The 19,392-nt window shown below is 37.7% G+C and overlaps 1 protein-coding gene across 11 annotated transcripts in view; it reads left to right on the top strand.

The window, feature by feature from the left end:
• Positions 1–19,392, top strand: part of crim1 (cysteine rich transmembrane BMP regulator 1 (chordin-like)) — a 632,333-nt gene that overhangs the window by 270,436 nt on the left and 342,505 nt on the right. For all 11 annotated transcript variants that reach the window (XM_088625109.1, XM_088625117.1, XM_088625112.1 and 8 more), the window contains one exon: positions 15,584–15,705. In XM_088625109.1, the coding sequence (XP_088481235.1) occupies positions 15,584–15,705 (122 nt within the window). The remainder of the gene's footprint in view (positions 1–15,583; positions 15,706–19,392) is intronic.

Raw genomic sequence — 19,392 nt, 5'->3', positions numbered from 1 at the left:
CTGATCTTGTTACAGCATGTTACTGTTTACTGTTACTGACCATATTAATTTGAAGTGCTTAATGCCATTTTTTGACCATGCACGAATATTCTTATGTCTATATCTTCGCAAGGGAATCAGTGCAAATTGTAATACTAATTAAATGACCAAGGGCACTTTCCACCCCCATTACATTCTCAGAGTAGAATAGGCTAACCTTCTAATTAAAGACAGTCCACCCTCCCCCATGGACAGGAAAAGTGCCCACAGGCAGGGCAGGTAATATGGTCAGTAACATGCTCAGAAGGAGCATGTAAAAACTATAACCACATGAAAGACTTTGATGGTTAAAATGTTTAGGGAGTAATGGAATACTGGTGTGTATTTTTTCTTTAAACTACCAAGACCAGCAATATACAGTACAGTTTACATAATATGTTTATGTTAAGACTGTAAGCAGGAACATTCCTATTCTTAACTTAATTAAAAACAGGGTGTTCAAAACGTTTTTTTACACAGAAGTGTGACACAGCGGCGCGTTGTGAATCTGTTTTTCCACCTTTACAAAAAAAGTGGAATACAGTAATACTATCTGCTATATATATACATATTTTTAGATACTTAAATTAATATCATTATTAATTTCTGTAGATACGTGATTCCATACTATATTCCCCATTATAAAATGGATAATTCCGGTCTTGAAATCTGATTGCCTGATACACATTCGAAGAAGTCCTATATTTTCTAATATATGCACACCCCGGAATTTTGACTTTACTGTGTGATGAAGAAATTTTAAAGACTACTTCTTAGCGTAAATAAAAAAGCTTGGATTCTCATGATCAGTATCTGATCCACATATTTTTTCTGTTGTCTTTGTTGTTCTGTTGAGGATCCTTGTGATATTTTGAGCTCTCGTTGAATGATAAAAGTGTCGCAGTTTAAATTATTTTCGTTGTTAGAAATTATGAGACGCTCGGTTTTCAGATTTTGTCTGTTATAGTAAAAGAAAATGCCCGAGGAACTAGGGATTGGACAGTTTTTCAATGCTTGTACAATTGATGGAATTGTTCAAATAAATGTGCTAAATGAATGAACAAAAAAAGTCATTTATTCCTTTATCATATTGGCTAGCTAATGTCCCGTCCTTGTTAGTTAGATCAACGAAATGCTGGGGTGTTACTTTTTGTCGAAAAAATAAAGTATTTTCGTTTAAAATGACAGTTACAAAGAATGTGGACCAGCGTAATACTTTGAGTTTACAGCTTGTCCAAGGTCATTCATTATTAATACTATTATTAATATCTTCGGTAAAGGCTTTGATGCATAAAATATTTCTGCATAATTAAAATATTTATGATAAAGGTAGGTTGTGTACTTTTGCCCAACTGAACAATCTTGCTTTCATAAAATATACAAACTTTTTAATGACTGATGATTAACATGCTGTAATACACAGTTTAAATTTAAAAGCTCAAGTGCTGTACATGAGAGGTTAAGCTTTATTGGCTCCTCCTGGCGGTTTTAGAAGGTGATTCAGGAAACGTTCCTGTATAACGTCAAATGATGCGTTACACCGCATCATACCGCGTTTTGATGGGACACGCCCACGTGTTGTACCATGTTGTACCTCACGCGTTTTGAATGGCTGCATCTGTATTATCTTCAGTTGGAGTAAAAACCAGTTCACCCAGTTTAACTCAACCTAATTCACTTCAAAACACTTTATTCAGATTTAACAGATGCCTTTCCAACAACCTTAAAACAAAATCGTATATATTGTAATTAGAATCGAGAATAACAAAGCAGTATTAAAAATACCACTGAAACTATAGTAATGTGTCTGGTCATTATTAACAGCATTAATTTTAATAATAGTGATTTCAGAGTGTTTTTTTTCTTCAGTTTTCATAACCTTCACTTATTAAAATGGCTGTATATGAGACATGATGTTTCAGATGTCAATTACTTGGTGAACAAATGACAGAGCCTTCAAACCACAGGCATTTTAAGGATTGCGATTTGTCTTTTTATTTAAACAATACCTAGTACCTGGTTGCATTTTTGAAACCTTAATTTGAATAAAGTGGATCCCAGGTGTTATATTTTTTATGCATCAGTTGAAGCCTTCTGAAGTCTCTCGAAAACATAAAAATGTAACATAATAGTGTGGGGCAAGATGCAAAACTGATTCTTTAAATTTTTAAGAAAGTCAAGAATAAGAAACAATAACGTATCTGCCTAAAATAGAAATTGCATGATTTGAAAACCCATAAAAAAGTTTTTTTTTCCTTTTTAATTAAACATTTTAAAAACTTTCATTTTGTCAACCCAAAATACATTTCGTACAGATTCACATTGTCCTGTCTTCCTGTGGTGTGAAGCAAATCAGCAGGTGCTTGAGAAAATAGCGCACCACCCACTGAGCTCAGTCAGAGAAGAGGCCGCACCATAAAGAAACCGTTATGCAGCTTGCAGTGTTTACGGCACTGAGCGTGTCTGCCTTTAAAACTTAATAATGGAATGTAAATAATTTATTTTAACTTGAAATCTTTTAATTATCATTAAACATAGCTTTCTCACCAGTTAGTTTTATTTTTGAAACCATTGTTAAACAAAGCAGGGGCTTATGGTACTTTCTCATGACTTTACAAATGGAAAGATAAAGATTTTTATTTTTTTAAAATAAATTTTAGAAAGTTTCATCTACACAAATATCACAGACTTTTTTTGGTGTATTTTTGAATGTTATGCCACAGTTCAATATTTCATTAACATCTAAATAAGAAAGTCAGGTGTCAGGTGCATAAACTATTAGTAATCAATAATTAGTATTAAAATTTGCACTGTTATAAATTGTTGCACTTCTTCAACATTTTGTAAAAACATTAATTTACAAGACTTGGTATAGTCTGGGTATGTTCAAATATACGTTAAATCTGACTATCAGAAAATAAGTTTAATACGAACTTATAAAATAAAAAATTGAAGGTAAAATAGAATTTAAAAATTAACCCAGGGTTCACTTTTTTTTCTGTCTCTCAGTATTCTATCTCAACCGCTGCGATTCAAACACAGAATGGTGTAAAATGCGGACAGGTCAGGCAGGCCGAGGGAAGGGGGAGGGGGAGGTGTCTTCCCACCTCTATGTCTAGTGCCAAAGAGGAATGGCTTAAGCAACATACAGAGCCGAAAAAATATGGTGTCATCTTCTCCAGGGAAGCGTAAAGGTATGCTCCTTGTAGAAGAATTTTCATCTCGACCGTTTGCCCACCTGCTAACACACAGAAGCAAACTGAATACAAAATGTACTTGCAAGAATAACAATTATAAACATAAAAAGACATAATTGCTTTATACTGTTATACTGTACAGTGTATTAAACTTAAAACTCTATGGGCACCACACTGTGAACAATGCTGCCCACTAAACCCTTTTTCCCAAAAATTTCATGGGGGCAAGGTCATGTAGTTGATTCATAGCTGGATACAATTTTATCTTGCCTCATGAAAGCAAAACTTAAAACATTTGTCAACATATTTTACTAAAATTATCCATCTCAGTGATCTCACTGTGTTAATCTCACTATGGCCCTGGTGCTCACTCAATTTTCACACTCCCAATAAAATAAAAAAACAATTTCCGCATTATCACCTCGCACTAGTAGGGAAGGAAAAGTGCTGGTGGTTATCTATTTCATTCTCCATCACTCTGCCCAATCCCCCTGGACAGAAAAAGGTGATTAAACTTCATTCAAAAGGGTGTGGTGTGTTAACACAAACTCTGCTTAAGAGAGCCACTTGTAAGAGCAAGGTGACTTTCTGCTCAATTAAATAAAACTACAGTACAGGGGTGAGTTTCCCAAAAGCATCGTAACGCTAAGAACATCGTAAACTCGCTGTTAAGATCGATCGTTAATTTACGAGTGTTTCCCAAAACCTATCGTAACTAAAGTAGAACGTTAAATCCTTCGTAATCTACATGCTCCCCGACCCTCTCGTTAATCACTAAGTGCTTCTTTAACTGGCTACCTCCTGTGCCAACCTTAGCTTAGAGATTGCCAGACAGAGCACATTCAATTCACGTCATGACAATTCTCTGGAAATATAGAATACTAAGATTTTATATTAAGGATTTTGATATTTTGTTGTACTATGTAAGAGGAAATTCAAAAAAAGAACATTTATTTATACAGTAATGAATTTATTAGTCATCTTGGGTAAAGTTCATATTCATAAGTCAAATGTTTTAATAATACTCTTTTAGTACTTTTGGGGTGGGGTTTAAATTGTATTTAAATTCCATAAAGAACGTGAAACATGTAACATCTATTACAATGTAGCGCCACATAGGGCGGGCTGAGAACAGCACCTGGGGACTACTGGACTGTATATAGTGGGACGGAGGCTGAGATACAGTCTCTTCCATGCGTGTGTGTGTATGTTAGTGTAGGTGCAGCGCTGTAACCCCTGTCCCTGTATGTGTACCTTTCCTGATTCGAGTTAATAAATGTGTTGTTCAACCCCATTGCCTGAGTCCCACACCTGCTCCATTCCATATCGAAACCCGCGGTCGATACAATGTTTAAAGTTTGAATACCGTTTTATGTTCTGTCGTGATTGTTAACGGTAAAGCTTAGACCTACTTGTTTTTAAATTTGATTATAGGTCCTGTATTTGTTGTGTGACACGTGCCAAGCTTAGTAGTTAATTTTTCCATTGAGTTCCAATACACCCAATAACTATAAATAACAACAGTTTTTTTCTCATGAAACACTGTGATTCTTAGCGATGGCAGCGCGCCAAAAAATGTTGCTTTAAATCAAAGACGTCGTGCAGGACGCATACACTGTCCACACAATTAAACTTGGTTTTCTTTTACGGCATGTCAGTCATTTATTTTCTTTTCTCTTAGAAACAATAAGGGTTCCATTTTGTACCTGTCTATACACTTTCGCTTAAATAGTGGTTAAGTCATGAAGTCATGTTTGCTTCATATTCCTTTTCACAACTTTATTTCATCCCACTGAAGGACCAAAACCGACACCATATAATGAAAGAATTGTTAATCGATTATTTTTCAATCGACTTGTGATGCTTTTTGCTAAGCAACTTCAGGGGAGGGGTTAACAAAGAAGTACTTTATACTCGCTCGTTAAATTACCGATTAAGAGGGGTTTTGGGAAACGCACGAAAAAGTAGCTCGTACGTTATGTACGTACATCATAAAGTTGCTCGTTAGTCTCTAAGATTCATCGTTTTGGGGAAACTCACCCCAGACAGATTTTAAATTCTTCAAGTAAAACAAGCTGTCAAAATAAACTAATTTGCAAGGAGTACACGACTTCTCAAAACGTACCTTTTGTCTTTCGTGCAAACTCATCAAAGTTTTATTTTTTTATAATTCTGATATTATAACGATATGCCTCAGGGACTCATTAATAGTATTGTAGTGAATACGGTTCGTGCAGGAAAATCAAAATACCACTCCCCCCAGCTGTATCTCGCCTCCCGCTGTTCCAAAGCCGTATGGTATCAAAGTGCACCTGATCGCCTCAGTCACTGCCCCCTCTCTGTCATCCTGACCTTACCTTGCTATGCCTTCCCTGACGTCATTCTCCAGACACTTCCGGATTGTACCGTCGCGCATAGGGTCTTTTACAACACGCTCCACGGGAGTCGTATTCAGCTTCCGTGACAGTTTGCATACCACTGTACATGGATATCCCATTAACTTACATTAAGTTATAAATCTGGCTATTGTGAATGTTTTTTACATGTATTTTAGATTCGTTATGTATTAGGATAGAAAAATGCAAACAGAGGAAATTTATTTTTATGCTTTGTACAGCAGTGTAATTTAGTAAATTTTAGTTTCATAAATGCTCAAATTGCATTAGCATTACTGAATTCATTCTTAAGTGAATGAAGAGGACATTGAAATTATTGCAGCCTAGGGAAACAATAATAATGTACAATAAGTATTATCTGGTAGTAAGTTTTAAAAAAGGGGGGTGAATTATATAAGTTCTGGCCTAGCATTCTGAAATGATGAATTTTAAAATAATTTAGATTGATAGATAAGACTTTATTAATCCGGTAGGGAAATTGATGTGTTACAGCAGTCCAGCCCAAGACAAGCAAAAACAGACATCAGAATAGCTATAAAAACAAAAGACAACAAAATAAATATAAAATAAATAAATAAAAAATAATAAATACAAAGGTGTGTGCAAAATGTGATGATCATAGTCACTGTAGAAATAATAAAATATGTGCAAAATGTGCATAGGTTTATACAGACTGATTGTCCAAAAAGTACAATGGAGCAAACATGCTGTCCATAGACGAGTAAATGAAGGGCTAACAGTCCTAGCCTAGGGCAGCGTTATACACCCTGACAGCCACCGGAAAGACCTGCGGAAACGTTCCCTTGAACACCGTAGCTGGAGCAGTCTGTTGCTAAAAGTGCTCCTCTGCCCAATAACAGTCCCATGAAGTGGATGAGAGGCGTTGTTCAAGATGGCTGAGAGCTTGGTCAGCATCCTCCTCTCAGCCACCACCTCCAGGGGATCAAGGCTCAGCCCCAACACAGAGCCAGCCTTCATGATGAGTTTATTGAGCCTATTTGCATCTCTTGTCATGATGCTTCTGCCCCAGCACACAACAGCGTAGAAGATGGCCGCTTCCACCACTGATTCATAAAAAATGTGTTGCAGTGTTCCACACACACCAAAGGACCTGAGCCTCCTAAGGAAATAGAGTCGGCTCTGACCTTTCTTGTATAGGGCGTCAGTGTTACCAGACCACTCCAGCTAATCATCCAGGTGTACCCCTAAGTACTTGTAGGACTGTACCCCCTCTATGTCCTCACCCTGGATGGAAACAGGGTTCAGCGGAGACTTAAAATATTTAGTAAAAAAGTAGCTAGTTGGGTCAGAAGCTATACACAATATTCTCTAGGGCTAACAGAACCATATGCCTATAAACCTTCTTCCATGTAACCCGAGAATGAAAATTATAATCCAATGAGATTATGCTGTTATACACAGGAAATAGAGAACCCCCACACTCCTTTTAATCAAGGCAAGCAAGAGACAGATATACTGTAAATGCAAGCACCAACTAGCTAAGCATTAAAGCTATTGTTCTAGGTTTATCATTATTTATCTTTGATTCTTTAATTGAATCTGTGAAGCACAGACAAACCATCTTGTATAGCAGCTTCCTGATGAGGAAAGTGCAGGAAGCTTGAAGATTAAACAAATGTGAAATAGAAATGACACTTACAGTACAATTACTTAATGCTGAAACATACCACATTGTCTATCTGCAAGGGGAACCAAGTTAATTAAAAAAGGACTGATAAATGAATAATGTGGATCAAAGTAGATTACAAAGTAAAGATGCCATCAGTTACAAAATTGGTTAGACCACCATGCAGAAGTGCCTAAAATAATGATCACACCAATCAACACTGAATTGAGAATTGACTTACTGAAAAAGTATGTATGATGATAAAAAACAACTTTTGTGCACAATTCAAATAAGCATAATAACCTTTCTTTCAAATGGTCCTTTTCATTGTACATCACCTCAAAGTACTGTACAATAAAACAATCAAAAGAGACAGGTATACACACAATACGAATGTTCTGTACTGGAAATGTTGTGCCATTTAGAAAACATAAGGACATTATAAAGGTTTAAAATTAGGGGAGGATTCTCATCTAGCCAAAAATATGCCAAATATATGCCAGACATACTTCAAAGAGTTACTCTTTGCAAGGCGTTGGGTTGGAAGAAGTTGGAAGAAGGATGTGCAGGAGAAGACAAGTGCAAATCTCAGGAGAGTGATAACAGGCAGCAGAGATATGGACAGGCAGCCGTTCAGTGGTCGCAGAGCTGCAGTCATGCCATGGAGATAAACACAGGCAGTGTCACAAAGAGGAAATCCAAGAACAGTCAGCAGGCAAGGGTTTCAAACACTGAAGAGGATCCGTGAAGTTCAATGATCCAAGTAGAGCACGAGAAGATGTAAAACAAGATCTAGGAATCATGGTCGAGGGAAATCAGAAGTCATGGGAGACTTGTCAGAAAGAAACCTTTCTTATGACCTCGTCACAAAAGGCAACGTCTAAAGCATTTAAAATAACCTTGATAAGCACAAATCTTTTCAGAACAAAGTGATGTGGACTGATGACACTTGAACTTTTCAGCCTCAACCAAAGAAGATACATTTTGAGAAAAATGGGTGAAGCTTTTAAAGAAAAGAGCACCTTGACAATTGCATGAAGGTGGATCTAGTATACATTGGAGTTGTGTGGCACGCATTGGCATGGGAGATATTGTGTGGGTGGGAGGAAGAATGGATTCAACTACTAATTCTAAGCCTATGGCATAGTTAAATGGATGATGCGGTGGCAGAACTTCAGTCTTAACTTTGCAGCAAACACATCAGCAAACGCATGGTAGCAGGAAGCTGAAAGAGAGGTATAATGGATGTCACCTTTCTACACTGTGAGGGAATGCTGCCACCCTGGACTCTAGGTGATGAGTTCTTTGTGAGTACAATCAATCTGAGGTTTGTGCAGTTTCAGCCAGGGAAATCCCAAGACCAAGGGTCAGAGCGGGGATCAGGCACACAAAAGAGAAATTGTTTCATGATGAGTTGCTTCCATAGTGAGATTCAGAGGATGGGTCTGCTGGATAATGAGTCTGGAGCCGAGGAGTTTTCCATTCAAGCTTTGGATGTTGGATGGAACTGAGCAGGCCTTCAAGCATTCAGCTAGCCCTGAATTAATAAAGTTCCCAGCAGCTCCAGAGTCAACAACAGCATTTACTTGGACTTGCCAGGTTCCCTAGGACAGGAAAACGTGTACATTGAGGTAGTGAAGGAAATGAAGAGATTAAATTCCTTTGCTCAGTAAGTTTTTCCCTCTCCTTATTGAGGTGAGACTAGAATATCAGGGAATTGATCGTGGAGGTGTCCCTTACCTCTGCAATAGATGTAAGCCCATTCATTCTGCATCATGAATGTTCCTCCTTGGCTGATGAGGAAGAAGAAACTGACAGGGCTGGATTCAGAGAGTGTTCTGGGTAAGGGAACCTTGGGGACTCATCCAACTGGACCTGCTGGTACCTCTCCTGCCGTTGTTCTTGAAATGCACATTCAGATGGGATGTCAGACTCATGAGGTCTTCTAGTTCTGGTGGTATATAATGGCATGCTAATTAATCTTTCAGTTTATTGAATAATAAGGAGAAGCCACCCCCTCATCCAATCACAATGGCCAAGGTCCAGAACTGGATGGAATTTCAAGAGACTGTGTGGTTTTCTTTTTTTAGTTGCAGTAATCATTGCAATTTGAGTCAAATTTTTTGTGCTTGAACAGCTGAAAATTCATGAACATCAGTTCTTCCTTTTCCTACAGAGCTGTTGGCCAATACTTCCCTGGTGAATAAGGAATGCCACTTTTGATAAGTCAGAAAGGAAGAAAGATAGCTGCATTGAGAAAATAATTCTGCACTGTGTAAGGAAATCACAGCAGGCTGAAGAATCTGGAAACTCAGTGCTCAGTGCTATGATTTGAGTGGAAGCCACACTGAAATGGCTCAAACAAGTTATTAGCTATCATATAAGCCTGTAATTGATGTGCAACCACATGTTCTAAAACCTTAGATAGTAATGATAAATTAGAGATTCATCTGTAGTTCACCATTATATCAGAATCCTAAACAGGTTTCTTCAGTAAAGGAGTGATGCAGCCTTAAAGGTAGTAAGGACTAGACCCAGGAAAAGGGAACTGATGATGATTTAAACCAGTGGTTTTCAAACTTTTTGGACCAAGTACCACCCCTGATCAAAACAAAGCATCCAAGTACCACCTACAAGTCATCTTCTCATACGAACCACAGTCTCAATGACCAACATGAGCACGCATGTGCATACAAAATCCCATACACATAATAAAAATATCACTGAACATTTATCATTTCAGTGAGAAGGGTGAGCCTTTTTAGTCAAGCATAGCAGATGTGAATTCATTGGTTGAGCCTTGATACAATTCACAACTTGACAGGCATCCTCAGGCATTTTCTTGACTGCCAAGACTTTGCGGTGGATGCTGCAGTGTTTTCACTTCATATCTGGAGCAACCTCTCTAATTCATGCGACTACACCTCTGTCTCTGCCTGTTATTGCTCTAGCACCGTCTGTACAAACCCAGATGCATTTTTTCCAGTCGATGCCATTCTCTTCGATAAATTCATTCAGAAGATGGAATATGTGCTCTTCTGCAGTTTTTGTTAGTAGCGGCTTACGGAACAGAAAGTCCTCATGGGACGTGCCCTCAAACTCATATCTAACGTAAACGAGCAAATTTTCCAAATCAACGCCATCTACAGACTCATCTAATTGCCATGAAAAGCATCTGCTCATCTTAACGAGCTCTATCAATGTACATCTTCCATATCAATAATTCTATGAGTGACTGTGTCATTCGAAAGAGGCAGCAGGTCAAGCTGTTTAGCAGCTTTTTCTCCACACATAATATGAGTCAGCACTTTTGCAAACGGTAAACATAAGACTGAAGTCATGCTTATTGGTACCCCCCATCAACTTCGTAAAGCCAGTCCTGTAACCCTGTCTGTAGATGGCTCTGTACTTGAGCTTCAATCAAAATTGAAAAACCTTGGGGTTATATTCGATTCTGGCTTAACATTCAACCCACATGTACAGCATACTGTCAAAACATATTTTTTTCACCTTAGAAATATCGCAAGACTACGCCCTATGCTATCATTAACTGTGGCTGAAAAGCTGATCAACATATTTGTATTCTCTCGAATTGACTACTGCAATGCTCTGCTCCCTGGTGTATCTAAATCTACTCTGAACAAGCTGCAGTATGTCCAAAATTCAGCAGCCAGAATCCTGACCAGGTCTAGTACAAGTGTTCACATTACTCCTATCCTGGAGTCCTTGCAATGGCTTCCGGTCAAATTCCGCGTAGACTTTAAAATCCTCATGCTCACCTACAAGGCTTTACATGGCTTGGCACCTCAATACCTGTCTGAACTTTTATCGCCCTACTCCCCACCTCGCAACCTCCGCTCTTCAAATTCTGCCCTCCTTACTGTCCCCCAAGCCCGTCTACATTGTATGGGCGACAGGGCCTTCTCCTGCTATGCCCCCAAGCTCTGGAACTCTTTGCCCAAGGATATTAGAGAGTCACCTTCTCTAAACTCCTTCAAATCCAGACTCAAAACCTTCTTCTTCAGAAAAGCCTTTACTTAACTGGTTCCGTTCTTCACCCCTCTGCTCTTCTTAATACCATCTTCCACGGTCTCCTCTATTGTTATTGTTGTATTGTTGTAATTAAAATTGTGTCCTGTCTTGTGAAATTTTCTTATTTATTGTTGTAGTCTTCTTATTTATTGTTATTGTCATCCTGTAAAGCGCTTTGAGAAGCCACCTTTAAAGGCGCTATATAAAATAAAGTTTATTATTATTATTATAAACAAAGTTCTTCACAAATAGTGTTGGGTTTACCTGCTTTAGCAATCCGCAAGCTTGCATTTCAGTCCATCTCAGAAGTTTAAAGAAGTTATTTAATTTGCATGGGAGCAAAACAAATGTATTTTTAATTTATCTAGAACCTTAAATAGTTTTCTATCTATCACACTTTCCTGTGCTCACAAGATTGGCATTGTTCCAAAATCACGCACATTCTCCTACCTCCCTATTTGCTGAAGATAACTTTTTCAAATACAATTGGTCGCTTACATTCGCTCCAAGCATTCCTATACAATCGTATAGAATTACATAGTAGCTCTTGTGTTCACTCAAGTATTAGCACACGCTGTATCGTAGTACATAGGCTGCGTATTTAACACAAACTCATTTTATTAAAATAATAAATATGGAAACCCGTCCCAATTTTTCAGTGCACACAAAACATTTACAGGGTCATCTGGTGTACCACCTGCGGGCACTCTGTGTACCAGCAGTGGTACGCATACCACAGTTTGAGAACCACAGATTTAGATAATTTACGAGCAGATGTCTGGGAGGTAAGCTTTCAATAAAGAGGTAAGGATGGGATCTAGGCAACAAGAAGTTGTATTACAGATGTTAATATTTTATTTAATAAGTTAATATATTTATTTAATAAGTTGATCCAAGTTAAGTAAGCTAAATTCAGAAAAATCTGGTACATAGGGAAATTCAGTGGAAAAACGTAAGCTTAAATAGTTGTAGTTGTACAGATTGAAAGAATTAGAAAAACCTAAAGTCAGCAATCAGGAGTGGAAGAAGAGATGGCAGAATTCTCAGTGGTTTAGTGAGCTTTTGTAAGAGCACTTTATGATTTCCTTGCATTGAGTTAATGGAGATATAGAAGGATCTGGCAGAAGCTAGAGCAGCTCTGTACATTTGTATGTGTTCGTTATAATCCTGAGTGTGAACCACTAGGACAGATTTTTTGCTTAAGTGTTCAAGGTGCTGTCCAGCTAGTTTCAGATTGTGAAGTTCAGGTGTGAACCATGGAGAGCAGCACTTGCAGGAAATTGAGAGTTTATTCAAAGTGCTAGTCAATGCAGTGTTTAGATTATTGACTATGTCAGCTGTTATAGTTGACCAGTCTTGTAAAAGGGGAGAATTAAGTACAGCTTTAGAGAAATCAGAGTTGTTCTCAGATTTCAAGTTTCTAAAGCAAATTGAGCATTTCTCACTGAAGAAAGAGGGATACAGATATCAAATAATACAGCTATGTGATCAGAACATAGGTTACATAGGTCAGTGTAACGAATATTGAAACTTTAAGAGGCATTTTGTCCAGAAGTGCAAACAAGGATGTGACTACAGACATTGAAGGGAAAATACACCAATTAAGAGAGATCAAAGCACTCCAGCGTAGATAAAAAAATAAGATGATGATTTATAGTACAGGGTTTCAATGTGAATGTTAAAATCACCAAGCATTTGTAGTGTGCTCTCTGAAGGCACCAGTTTTGTAGCGTTTGGGCATTTACTGGGACAATTATTAATTGTAGCAGTAAATCACAAAATTGATTCTTTTGATGGCTTTAGAATCCAACCATGTGATATAACTCAAACAACGCACACACACACAGGTACTAATACACGAGGATACATTTATTAATACATAGAATATGCATATAAACCTAACAGATCTTATCGAGAGGGTTATCAGAATACAAAAGGTATATATTCAGTCAGTTACGAAGTGTTACATATATCAAGAGGACATACGTTCAGTATATCATTCATTAAGACCGTTTCATAAATGAACTTCTACATTAGATACTCAAAACAAGTACATAACTCTTAGGAATTAAATTGATATTCTCGAGCTGTAATGCATTGAAGTTGAATACTCATCCAATCTCTGGGGATTCAGATCTCCTGCGGGCAACAGTTGCAGGCTTGTTGCTGTCCAATCCGCGCTCTCTGGCTAGGTGCCAGGCTGTGCTGTGTGGTTTGCGACGGTGCGCTGCAGGTGCTCACTGACCTGCTAGTTAGTGTTGGCTTTAACTAGCAAAGTTTGCGCACAGGAGAAAAGATGACTGTGGGTCCCAGCAAGTCAGGAAGAGGACCGGTTCGTTCCTGATGAAGAGCTAGTTCTGAATAGTGATTCAGCTGTCCACAGTTCTGACCTGTTCACGAGGCCTGCTGCTGGTGCTAACCTCGGGTGGATCCTCTGGTTACTCTCTGGCGACCTCCGCTCTAGACTCTTAGAACAAAGGCAAGTTCTGGCACTCGGACACACTGGCCGTTCCGTGGTTGTCCGGGCTGAGTCTCAGGATGGTCAGGAGGCGCGCTGTGAGAATGTCCTGCCCTTGGGAGCCTTATGCTCCTGGGCCATCCTGCCCTGGAATTCTGCTTTGAATTCCCTTTAGAAAAGTCCACAGAATTCTCTCCAGAATCTCTCAGGCCCTCTGTGTTGCCTGTTTTTACCTGGAGGAACTTCAGCTCGTTGATTGGCTGAAAGTTCCATGGGCATCAGAGTCCCACGTGGGTTACTCGGCCCTACCAGTCCCTGATTGGTTGATCAAGGTGAGATATGAGTCACTTACTCCTGACACTTAGGAATGCAGTCCAGATGTCCATCTGGCACTCCCTAGACAGATAGGCGCCAATGGATGACCATTGATCATGATAGCCAGGCTTAGCTAAGTGCATCCCCCTTTGGGAGCTGTCCCTTATCAAAGGAAACCTTAAATCAGCCTGCATGAATAGTTTCTCTGTGGCTGCACCACAGAGATGAACAGAGATGGGGCCTCATTTGGGAAAGCCCAGAACACTTAATTCTTTCTTATTAACAAGCCTCGCCGCTACACATTAATACTGGACACGGTCATTAGTGTTGTCAGCCGTTCAGATGGTTCAGATAAAAAGACAGGGTAGAACGTAGTGTTGTAACAGAAAGAATAAGGTTCTTGATCCCGAGATGAAGTAAAACAGATAAGTTTATTGCATGCAAGGAACAATAAAGCCGAAGTCTTGTTTCCCGCAAGAAACAACAAAACCGAAGTATTGTTCCCCGTACCGGTACAAACTTTTGGGTTATATAGTATCTTCTTCTCCGTTTCTGACGTCAATCGGTCTGATGGTAAAGAGGGGGGTTCATGGTATTTGGCCAGTTTACAAGGTCCTGGCCAAATGGTCAGTTTAAGATTACACCCAGGGGGGTTCCTAGCTCGCATCTGGAATCCTTATAAGTTAACCCCCTTTCCTGCCATAAACCCCTGTTGCTTAGAAGTCTAATTTTCAGGCAGAACTGACTTCAGTTAACCCTTTTTACATTTTGTCTCTTACTTCAGTAGGAAGGCGATAAACAAGTAAAATCAAAAATGCAGTTGGCCACGGAGTCCAAGATATTCAAAGGAGGTGATAGAGTAAATAGAGAGCGCCTTGCTAATTATATTTTACCTGTGAACTACAGCCAAACTGCCGCCACAACCAACAGAGCATTATTTGCCTGCATAAGAAAAACATGGAGAGACAACCTTATATATACTCTTACTGTATAATAGTTAACTTTTTCAATAGCTCAACTTTGAGGTTTACCTGTCTTTACCAGTAAAGCTTTGTGCCTGTTTTAATCCCTCACTTAACCAAATGAGTCAATTAAGAACATTCTTAAGAGAAACATAGCCCAATGATGACCTGAAGAGTACAACAGGTAATTTAATGGAGCAAACTTAGTGAAGAAACTTTCTCAAGGGTACAATAGCAGGTTACCAACTATGATTTGAACACATGAACCTCTGGACCAGAATCCATAGTCACTGAACTGCTACACAGGTTGTGTATATATACAATGCTTCAATGAGAGCATCCATCCCATATTTAACACAACTAATTGTATGTCTTAATATAATAAAAAGTTAAAGGAAGGTTAAAAGCATTGATAGCCTTCTAGTCTTCTTTGTCAGTGTTCATACTTAGTGGTTGCCAAAAGGAAGATGTCTTTGTTATTCATGTTTGCAGGATGTGAGAGGTCCTTCTTGGAGACGTTGTAGGTACTGTATGTGTCCAAGGGTGTTTATTTATACACTATTGCCTTTGCTTTCCAGGTGTGAATGCCAGCCTGCAACGTGCAGCTTTCCTGAGTGTGCCACAGGAAGTGTGCCTCGTATCATTTCCCGAGGACATGGTTCTCCTGGGAAATGCTGTGATGTCTTTGTATGTGTCAAAGGTAAGTTAGCACTGCTTCTTTTTAATACCCCCCCAGCTTAACCTGCTACTGTATTACAGATTCCTTGTAGTTTTTTCTCTTTGATAACCCTTGTGTATCAATGTTCATATTACTGAGTGGATAGACCTTTGACCATCAATCAGCTTCCACTGCTTTTTTCAGCATTACACAGCAAAGAAGGAAATCTTAAGCTATTAACTAAGTGGCAAAGTGCATGAAATGAACTTGTAGTTCTACTGCAGACATTGATAATGTAATTACAGGTAAAGGAAGTAAAATTGCTATGAATTATTTAACTTAATTTATGTAATTTTAAGGAGAATTTTGAAAATGTTTTTAGTTTTTTCTTCTAAAGTAAACTTTTATGAGGCAGTGGCAACTATTATAAATAAAGTTAAAATGGAGAAGTGAAGCATAGTTTCCATCAAAAACAAAAGACAATATACAGTAATAAGCATTTTTTTGTAATATGCTTAAAAATACAATAATTCACCGTTGTAACTGTAATTTAATTTGTCAAGTGAGGCTGAAATGTTTGCTTCTCCTTGTCACATTGTCACAATTGGTAGCCAGTATGTATAATTTTAAAATGGACCCCATTAATTCTATCCGCCTGTTCTAATTACCTGTTCAATCAGTTTGGTTATTAATGCCATCGCGTGGAGCTTAAAAGAGAGATTAAAAGATGATTTTTTCCTTAAATGATCATTTTTATTAATGTTTTTTTCAGGAATCTGTAAAATCTTTATAGTTTGTTTTTCTTTAGAAGGAATAGAATTCTGGACTTGTAAAGAACAAATTGTTATGTCTGTACAAATGTAAGTATTTACAGAAGCACTAAATATGATAAGGTTTGGGAATTCAAAGTTGCTAACAAAATTAGCATACATGTATGAATTAAACCAATTTGGTTATGGTTGAGAGTAAGCATTGAAATTAAGGTTTATGGCAGACTATAGAAATAAGAGTTAGAATTAGATTTGGGGTATAACATTTTACATTTATCACATTCTGGTCAGACAGTGCCAAAGTTTAGAATTAAAGTTAGGGTTTACAGATTAGATTTAGCCTTAATAGAAATAGGAACCTATTTCTTTAAAATACCAACTAGATGATTCTAGAGAATCATTGCTGTTTACCTTCTTTGGTTAATGCAGCTTTAAGAAATGTTTTCCTTCATTGAACTACAATGTAAAGCTCTAGGGTAAAAATCTTGATAATGGTAGCTAGGAAGTCAGAGAAAACAGACCATTTCTGACCTCTTTGACTCCTACAGATGCAGCCATTCAAAGTGTGCGGTACAGACACGTACCGCAGGTAAGATGACACGGGGTACCGCGGTGCGTGATTGGTTGACCGATAGGGGCACTCGTGATCCGTTGGTCTGTCGTAGAAAGCCCGTTGTAGATATTGAATTTTACCACTGAAGGGAAATCTTAGTAGCTGAGCATAAAAAGAATAGGAGCATACTGTAACGCGTGTGAAGGCCATAAACGATATTAATTTTGGAACGTAAACATACAGTATATAGCTGGTCTCGGTACTTTAAAGAAAAAAATACACAGTATTCCATTTCTCCCTAAACATTGTAAGCTTCGAAGTCTTTAACTAACATGATACCGGAGTCAACAAGCATACTTTTAGAATTTGATTAAAAGGGAATATAATATGGAATCGCGTATCTCAAGAATTTAATAACGGTATGATTATATCCGTGTACTGCGGCAGGACTGTGTAGGGCTGTTTCGGCTGCCTGTTCATGCGAGCTGTCTTGTCGCCTACTGGTCTAGGTGCGTGACTACCAACTGGCAGGTTGTGTGTTCAAATCCAGCTGGTGCTGGACTTTTCATTTTTATTTATTTATTTTTTAATCGCGTAACATAAACATATTACCGTATGCAAACTGTACTGTATACAGTATGTATATGTATATTTAATGTCTTAACTGTGCCCCTTTAATTGAATTTAAAAAAATTATTTAAAACACGAACATTAAGCTGTTTACATCTTCCGCCTGAGAACAGTCACCCGTTGCTACCCAACGCAGAATAGTGATTGGCTGACACCATCTGACACCCCTCTGATTGGAGAAAAAAGACGTGCTGGTTTGCTATACATACTGTACCAGGAAGAGGATTTCTTTCTATTCAAAACGTGTATTTTAAAAGTTTAAGAAGTAAAAACCTTACAGCGTACACAGATTTCTAAACTGATCAGGATCGTTATCTTTGTCTTATGCATAATAATGTTCACCGCTCTGTCCAGCAAATTAATAATAAACTTTATTTTATATAGCGTTTTAAACGAATAAGTAATTAGATTGCTCATAAACCTAATCACTTGCTTTTTCTTTTTATTTAGGCTCAGATTTCAATTATAGATCGTATTATTAATAACCATAATAACAACCAACCAACAAAAACAACCATATAAACATAATACCAACCAAAATCATAGATAACAACCACAATACAAAATCAAATAATCAAACCATTTTACTCTCGCAAAGTCCTCCAATTATCATAATCCCGCCCCTTATGCAAAACCAACATCCCTCCCCTGTTCTCTCTCTCCCCTGGCGGGGGATAAATAAATAAACATAAACGTTATATTAAATTTATTATATTTATTATATTTATAATAAAATAAATTTATTATTTATTAATACGGGATAAATAAATAAACAACGGGTTTAGAAATGAGTTATTTCAAGATGAAAAAGAAAACATACACGAAACATGGTTTCATTACGACCAGAATCGGTCTTGAGATATTTTTAACTTGATTTACAGTATTTGAGAGGTATGTCTTAACACCGATACTACAGTGCTTAAGTACTGCTCACGTATATGTTTCTAGGTTTATATTATGCATTTCATACGGTCAAATTACTTTTGAGCAACTAATAAGAAGCGCGAAACGGTATGCGTTTTACTTTAGTTTTGTGCTGGGACCCGTGGATTGATTAGAGATATCAAGTACATACAAGTCATTTTTTAAATGTTGTAGTTCGTCTTGAAAAAATGTTACGAATACATCATCTATCAACAATCACACAGGTTCTGTTTCCATATTGCGGATTTTGGTTAGGTATTATCAAATTCAGTGGCGCTGTTAGTTTACTGAGTCCCATGTCACATGGTCTGTGATTGAAACCTGTAAAACCTGTTTAATTCGTCACAGCCAGCACTCTTCAGGTGTGAGGGTCTTCTGCTCAGAATGAAACGCTAAAATGTTTGTGTGTATTCTAATGGTAGTGGGGGCAGGGTGTGTGGGAACAGGTTTGGTTGAAATTGCATTGGAGATCTATGTTCTTCACACCTGAAACATTTTCTCTGAAAGCATTTTCTTCGCAGTTTAACCGATCTTGTTACAGCATGTTACAGTTTACTATTATTAACCATATTAATTTTAAGTGCTTAATGTAAAATCTTGTAAAAATATATTTTCATTGTTCAAATATACATTAAGTCTGACTATCATATAATAAGTTAAATACAAAACTAAAGAAAAAATAGGGTTAAATATAATTCAAAATATTTTGCTAACAATGTTAACTGTTTATGAATAATAAAATGTATTAACTAAGGAGTAGGATGGCACAGTTGTTAGTATGTTTTTTGTTTTGTTTCTTTTTCATAAATACAACAGTAGTACCTGATGTCTCAGTGGGTTTCAAAATTTAAT

Source organism: Lepisosteus platostomus, chromosome 3, assembly GCF_059453375.1.
Source record: "Lepisosteus platostomus isolate fLepPlt1 chromosome 3, fLepPlt1.hap1, whole genome shotgun sequence".
Lineage (NCBI taxonomy): Eukaryota > Metazoa > Chordata > Actinopteri > Semionotiformes > Lepisosteidae > Lepisosteus > Lepisosteus platostomus.
Note: the sequence above shows the minus strand (reverse complement) of the source record. Positions and strands in the feature narration are given on the sequence as shown.